We start from the raw sequence: 8,001 nt of genomic DNA, 5'->3' as shown, positions 1-8,001 counted from the left end.
CTGCTGAATTGTTGGTACCGAAATCTCCGGACTATTTAGTGTACCTGAATATAAGCCGCACCCAATAAATTTAAAAAAGTAAAAAATGATTGTACATGTATTGGCCACACTTCTCTATAAGCTGCAGATAAAAAAAGATACTTTTGTCTGAAACATATATGTACATACATATACTTACGCTGGGGTTCTGTTTTTATTTGTTCTATCTCAATTTTTTTCTCTAGGTCAGAACTCACATACTGTAACACAATAGAAACATCAAAATCCTGGACATATAAACATAAGAAGAGTCTGACTTGGGAGCCATAATGAAGGGCATAAGTTACCAAAAAAACCCACACAAACGAAGAAAAGTGAATGTAGGACAATCCAGTGTATAGTATGGCGTACAACCGGCAAATGCTACCAAAGGCCTTTTTGGCATGTATTTGTCTGCCTTGCTTGCCAATTACTTCCAGTACAAACTATTTGGGGAGTTTTATCGCATTACATCAGAATAATGGAACACGACTTACTTAATAAATGTATGGGAGACGGAGAACATCTGTGAAAGTAGGAACCATATTGTTGCATTTTTAACCTGTTCTGTCCAGCAGTTTGGGCAAACAATGACAGGTCTGGATGCCCTTATATTGAGTCAGATTTGTGTTACAAAAAGTGTCAGTGACCATTACACAAGAGAGCAGAATCTGATAGGGCCACTGACTCCAGGGACTAGGCCCCCACCGGTCTAAAAATCCCCTCCCTAACAGAGCACATCATCACCTCTGACCCCACTCTCCACCCCACTACCTTGGAGCTACCTGACACATGGATGAATGGATGATGGATGGATAGAAAGATAGATGGATGGATGAATGGATGGTTGGATGGATAGCTAGATAGATGATGGATGGATGTTGGATGAATGATGGATGAATAGATAGTTAGATAGTAAGATAATGGATGGATGAATGGTTGGATGAATGGATGGTTGGATAAATGGATCGTTAGATGGATGGATGGATGAAAGGATAGATAGTTAGATGAATCGATGGATGGATGGATGAACGGTTGGATGGATGAATGGATAGACAGACGAAGGATTGGATTGATTGATGGCTGGCTGGATTAAAGTGTAGAAAAACAACATTATTAAAGATATACAGGAAGACCCAGCATTAAACAACCATAATCCCTGTTTCACTCTGGTGTAAGATCGCTTTTGATTTGTGAGTATAGCCTACTAAAATCATAGGAGTATCCTGACATTACTTAGATTTAGACTTCAAATGCCAACTTTGACTACAACTTATTTTCCTAAAATACATTTGTTGAGACTGACAGATAACCAGCGTTTTACAGATGTTTAAATCTGATTGTGTGTGATACAGTGTGGAAGACATTTGTCATCACAGGCATAAATAATAAAAGAAAAAACTGTTTTGGAACAGGTGCTAGAATCAGTGAGCAGTCTGTTCTCATTGTCAGGTAAAAGGAGGCTTCTTTTGTTGAATGACTCAAAAAGGCTCTAAATCACTGACGTCGAACGATTTCTCGATGCTGTATTTGTCAAGCTGATGTCGGCTCAGATGAGAGAGTGCGTAGCATAATAGCGAAACTGGTGATATAAAAAGGATGGAGTGGCCAAGTGCTCAATCAGCTCCACGTACATTACATCCAGGACTTCTTTAGGCACACGCAAGATAGATGTTGGACAAAAATACATTCTTGGGGCACTCAAGCAGAATGGAGGCCCTGTGTGAAAAATAATGGTGTGTAGAAGAACATTCTGAACTTTAAACTAGTGACATGCATCTCTGAAAATGAAGTTATCATCATGAATTTTACAAATTATAATGCAGTAAATGGCTTGAAATGTTGTTTATTTTTACTCATTTGATACGATTGAAATATTTTAGTTCAGTTAAAAAAAGGTTAAATGCTAACCCTTTCATTCACACACAAACACTCCAAAAGGTTAAATGCTAACACTCAGGGTCAGAGCTCTTTTAGTATATGGGTGTTTGTTAGAAATAAAATATTAATTTTTTTTAATGACAATTGTATTGCTGCTGTCTGTGGGTGGTAAATGGTAAAACACATTTGTGAGATCTGTTTAATGATTTACATGCAATTAGCTGTTGTTTTCTGTGAATCTAATGTGAGAAATGTAGTCAATGTTTCCCAACAATAAGTAAGAAGTAGATTTAAGGCTTTACTCAGTACCTGGATATAAGAAACGTATACGATTAAAAACACCTATTGTGTTACTGGTATTTTACTGGTATGACATTTTTTGTAAACTCCTGAGAAACATGATGTGAGACGACCCAAAAAAAAAAAAACTCTTGCGACCAACCTGAGGGGCGCGACCCGTCATTTGGGAAATAATGCTCTACATCAGTGGTTCCCAACCTTTTTTGTACCAAGGACCGGTCGGCCGGTATCAGCCGTAACTGCGGACCGGTAATATGGGGCCATCATTGAAGGATCATTACATTTTCAAAATAAAACATCTTTCAGAGTCTGAATGACCGACTGTTTGGAAACATTGCCAGATTATCTTAAAATGAAAAAAGTAAAGAGATATCACTGGATACGTTTTGAATGAAATCAGTTAGTAAAACTGAAGTACATTTTTTCACTTGTGTCCCACTGTGGCCCAGTACCAAATCATCTAGGGACTGGCACCGGATTGGGGGACATTTGGGGAAATTTTGTAATTTGCATTAGTGCCACTGATCCATCATGAGCTTGAGCAAAACAAAGGAAGAACTTGATCTTTTTTTATTATTATAATTATTGTTTAAAATCATTTTAATGGTTGGTTTGTAGTGATGAGAGTGGACAGTGCCGATTCCCACCTGTCATTAGGAAGGCTCCCAGTTCGATTCCACTTAGTTTCCAGTTCTATTTTTCCTTAGGTTAGAAAATGGTCGCGATGGACTACAATATGGGCCGTGGCACGTTTATGGCCAATTCTGTCATGGAAATCCTTTGTGCTATTGCTATAAGTTAAGGTTTTATTGTGGCAATATTTGTGAAAATGTTAGAGGGTGGTTCAGCAATCACATTTTTTCTCTTCTAGTATTTTGTCCAGAGTGACATTAAAACAAAGAATTACAGACGACAGTCCTTTCATTCACACACAAACACTCCAAAACCCTGGTATGATAATGATAACATATTGATTTAAGCACAATATTCTGCACAAAATGTGTCAGTAAATATTTCAGCAAATCAATAATCACATAAAATGTTAACATCACAGGAGTCTAGAGACCATTAAGGGTATTTCTCAAAGAACTGAATTTTCTACAGGATTGATTTGGTATTCAGCAGTAGCTGTTAATAAAAGTAAAACTAAAAATATATATACACCTAAACCAATACAAGTGCATGTTTACAGCTTTATCTCAGACTGCAGTTTGTTAAGTGCTAAATTTCCCTGCACTAAATTCCTGTGACAGGGTAATCCTGTTACTAACAGCGTGTTACACACACACACACACTGAGGAGAACATGCAAACACACAGATATGTCACAACACTGCTCCGTGGATTCACAAGTGTTGTGCTAGCAAACATCTGCACCACTTAGGCGGAGATAGGTATTTCTATATGCATGAAGAATGCAATAAATAACTATGCATAATGAACCTTAAACATAAACATTGCTAAAAAAAATGTACTTCGAGAACTCCCTGTGCTCACTACTTAGTCTGTTATGGCAATAAATACGTATGTGCGAGTCGAAGAGAAGAGGTCAAAATCACCAACGCAAAAACATGTGATGATTGAGCCAAAAAGTTACCAAGAGAGGAGGGGAACGATCTGGTACTGAATCTGTGACGAGCAGGTTTTATAGACGCTGTGCAAATCACAGCCAACCAATCAGCCTCGATTCAGTGTCGGTGAATCTGTCTGTCTGCAAATACAAACAGGAAAAACACCACGACAAACCCACAGTGACAACCAACAAACTTCTCCAACAACTACAGTATATACAAAGTTCATGTTTGACCAGAACCCTGACCATTTATTTTATGGTGAAAATTAACATAAGGTCTTGTCCAAATTCCACTGAATGATTCCACTTTTGGATTCATTTCTGTTACTGTATTTTCCAGACTATAAGTTGCTCTGGAGTATAAGTTGCACCAGCCCAAGAAATACATAATGAAGAAGAAAAAAACATATATATGTCTCACCGGAATATAAGTCACAACAGGTAAAGGATGAAAAACGTGAGACTTACGAGTAGCAGATACGGGTACAGAAGACTAGAGCACCCTCTAGCTGCTGTCAGTGTGAAAATAATGAACATGTACACTACATTTTCAGTTGTACAGGAGTGGCAGATACTGAAATGATATATTTTAATATATAAGTCACACCTGAGTATAAGTCGCAAACCCAGCCAAAGGATGAAAAAAGTGCAACTTATAGTCTGGAAAATAGGTCATATTAAAAGATAATGTAACTATAGGGCAGCTCCTGTAATTCTTCTCTAAGGAAAGAGGATGTACTGTATTCAATATAACAATATAAGTCTTCAATATAAAACATTGCATTATTCCTCCTCTCCAAAATAATTATCCTGTCAAGGTGTCAAAAAATAATGATGTAAAAATATGATTTTACCCTACATTACTATAACCTCCTGTAATGAGTGATTAATGGTGTTTTAGCGATGTTGAAGATACATATGTTCAATATGTTTGACCCAAACAGGTTCCAGCGAAGCACAGCTATGGCATGCTGTTTTGCTCCTGTCCACTCAGCGACCAGACAGCTTGCTCTGAGCGGAGGCGTCAGACCATTGTCCCCGTCTGCTCCTACGAAGAGAAGCAGAAGCCCAACTGTCTTGAGCTGCAGGCCTCCTGTAAGACCAACTATGTCTGCAGGTAGGAGACAACTTACATGTAATGTCAAAGAGTTGTTTTTTTTTTTTTTCAATCTGTAGAAACAATTTTAAATGTGGTGTGATCACACTAAAGACAAGACTGGCTAAAATATTAAAGCTACAAGACAGCAACTCCTCTCCTTGTGGATATCAAAATTAATTTATGACAGGTTCAATTTTTGGCAGCATTTCTTTAAAATATTTTTTATTGTCTTTTGAAAGAATGTCACTGTTACACAATAAAGAAAGGGATGACTCAAAAAAGGATAGAAGATTTTGCAACATCTTGCAAGTAAAAAATGATTTTATATTGTATTATAGGCAATACTGTTTCTCCATCACAAACAAAAATATTTTTTGGTCAGCTACACCAATACGTAACATGGTGGTTCTTAATTATTTTCTGTCATGCCCCCCTAGGGAACAGATATTTTTTCACACCTCTTCCATTGAGAACCTGATAATATGTATTTTTCTGTATATCTGTAAGAACCACTGTATGAGTTGCTGCCACCTAGTGACTGGAGGCTTGCTTATCGTTCAATCATTACAGCAGTGGTACACATGCCAAATGTTATTGGAAGCCCCTTGTGCCCAAACCCTCCCGTCCCCACAGCACCTCACCACGCTCCCACAGGGGGGCCCGCCCCACTACCAGCACCTCACCACGTTCCCACAGCGGGGCCCGCCCCACTATTTGAGAAGTGCTAGCTTCACAGGCATTGCGGAAAGGAATGCGATTTGTTTGACCTCAGATTTAGTTTATCTAAGGTAGGAGAAGGTGGTGTGTGTATGAATTTTACTTCAGCTTACCACAGAAGCCAAGGGACAGGTATGCAGACCGGAGAGTAAAAGTGGAGTTTCTGTGTGCCAGGGAAAATTGCATGCCACTTGTAGGTTTATCTCAAGATACCATCATAGAACTCGCCAGAGCTGGGTTTGTTATTATAAAGCAAAAAAAAAGTGCTGCACCCACAGTTTGATATTTCATGTTTCTCTGCTGGGATTTACAGTAACCGTGGTTGATGGAAGATTCAGTCAGACCTGTGGCATGGAAGTCTGTTTTACTAACTTTGTTGAACCTTTGAAGCCTTCCCAAAAACATTGCTCTAGTCATTAATATGGACAGCATCGAACAACAAACCAAACCCTAATAGCAAATAAATATTTATATGTAAAATCAGTTTGAATAAAAATCTTGGGGACGCACATAAGTAGTACCTACCAAGTAAAGTCAGTCGTTGATTAGTATTTTATTTTCTTAAATAAATGCTGCTTCATCCTTAAGAGATGGAGACAGAGAGAGAAAAAGAGAGAGAGAGAGGAAGAGAAAGTGCTTGCATGCATGTGTCAGCATTCCCATACCTCTTTAGGATTAAATGAAAGCATTAGGCACCATAAATGAAATCCATTTGGCTGGTGGCCTCATATCTCTCTCATATACTGAACAACAGGTCTCTGGGCTGTGCCGCCTCCCAGAAGTCAATTTTTCAGTTATCACAGACAGCATTTCCACTGGCTGCCTCGCCATATGTCAAGCTGCAGTATACAAGCTGCTGTCGACGACTCTCAATTGGCTCTGCTCCGCAGCATATTGCTGTGATTAGACACATCACGCTGTCAGTGCATGGACTCGAGAATGTCTGTTTCGAGTCCTTCTGGCAACTGTGAGCTAAACATACATTAGCGCTACCTCTCAATGGGATTTTGATTCACTTGCAGAAAACGAATTGCTAAATATACTTCTTTTCCACTCCGTCAGATGTAGTGTTCTCTGTCATCAATAAACATTGAGCTTAAGCGAATATTTACAGTGCACGCTATTAGTGTGATTATGGACTACTGGATGTTACTTAGCAAAATCAGCAGAGAGGATACATTTTACCCAAGGACACACTGGTAGCTAGTCTAGTAGCGCTGATGACCACAACTTACCTTTGGTACTAAATTACTTAATACCAGTGGTTCTCAAACATTGAGAGCACGCCACTCGTGGTACTAACATAGGCTGTGTCTTGTTATAGGCAGGGGATTTTAATTTCTACTTCAACAACACCCAGAAACAGATGTTGTTTATTTTCACATGCTGTGTGTGTGGTGTCAGTCTTAAATGACTGTTGTACTGCATCATTATCCAAAGTGGCTTTGATTAACTAATAGACTAAAATATTAATATATTTTAGCCTGTTATATATACAGTACAGGCATACACATATATGTGTATATATATATATATATAAATGTGTGTACATATACATACATATATTTTGGGCAGAAAAAATATATATATGTATGTGTGTTTATTAGGCTGTTCAATATACTGTAGGTCTTGGTTAGGCATACGCTATGAAATGGGACCATGCATTATTTGATATGTATTTTATCAACTTCTGACAATGCACTCAGAGCTCAATGGATCTGAGATGGCAGGAATACGACCGCAGCATGCAGTAATACATGCTGCCTGAAAATATTCTTTAATATATATATATATATATAAATATATTAAATTAATTAATTAATTAATTAATATAAAGGATATTTAAATATTCTTTAGAGCAGTGGTAGCTTAGCGCTTAAAGAAGCAGACTTGGGTCCGGAAGGTTTCAGGTTCGAGTCCACCAGTTGCCAAGACATCGACCACAGCAAAGACATTAGCAATTTCGCAAGCCATAGCAAAGCTCTTCGCCACACTAAACCCGAGGAGAACACCCCGCGAATGAGCAAGTCTGTGACCGACAGACTGGCGAATGTTCTAGCCAAATGGATTGCGATGAACTGCAGGCCGATAAACATAGTGGAAAACGACGGGTGTTGTGAACCTCGTCCAATGACCCATCATACGACTACAGTGACGACAACAAGATGTACGACGGCGAAAAGAAAAACAAACTTGAGAAAAGAACAGCTTTCCTTCATGATGGAGAGAACTAAAGGTTGCAGGTAGCACTTGAGACTAGTCTCAAATACAGTGGAATGTAAATGGCTACGACTGCATCTGTTCAAGTCTGTTAAAAACAATAAATTACTTTATAAAGCCATTTTGTTTTGTTATATTTCAATCTTTTGATCTGCCACAATAATGTAATGAATTTAAATGAAAATACCTCAAGT

The 8,001-nt window shown here is 38.3% G+C and overlaps 1 protein-coding gene across 1 annotated transcript in view; it reads left to right on the top strand.

Annotated features, from left to right (window-relative positions):
* The first annotated feature begins 4,594 nt into the window (after window positions 1-4,594).
* The window catches only part of LOC103387803 (GDNF family receptor alpha-1-like), a 25,031-nt gene continuing 21,624 nt past the window's right edge, over window positions 4,595-8,001 (top strand). Inside the window, exon 1 of the mRNA XM_008322578.3 lies at window positions 4,595-4,888. Within this exon, the coding sequence (XP_008320800.2) occupies window positions 4,740-4,888 (149 nt within the window). The 5' untranslated portion in view covers window positions 4,595-4,739. The remainder of the gene's footprint in view (window positions 4,889-8,001) is intronic.

Source organism: Cynoglossus semilaevis, chromosome 12, assembly GCF_000523025.1.
Source record: "Cynoglossus semilaevis isolate Cse_v1.0 chromosome 12, Cse_v1.0, whole genome shotgun sequence".
Classification (NCBI taxonomy): Eukaryota; Metazoa; Chordata; class Actinopteri; order Pleuronectiformes; family Cynoglossidae; genus Cynoglossus; species Cynoglossus semilaevis.
This window is presented reverse-complemented; position numbering and strand designations above follow the sequence as displayed.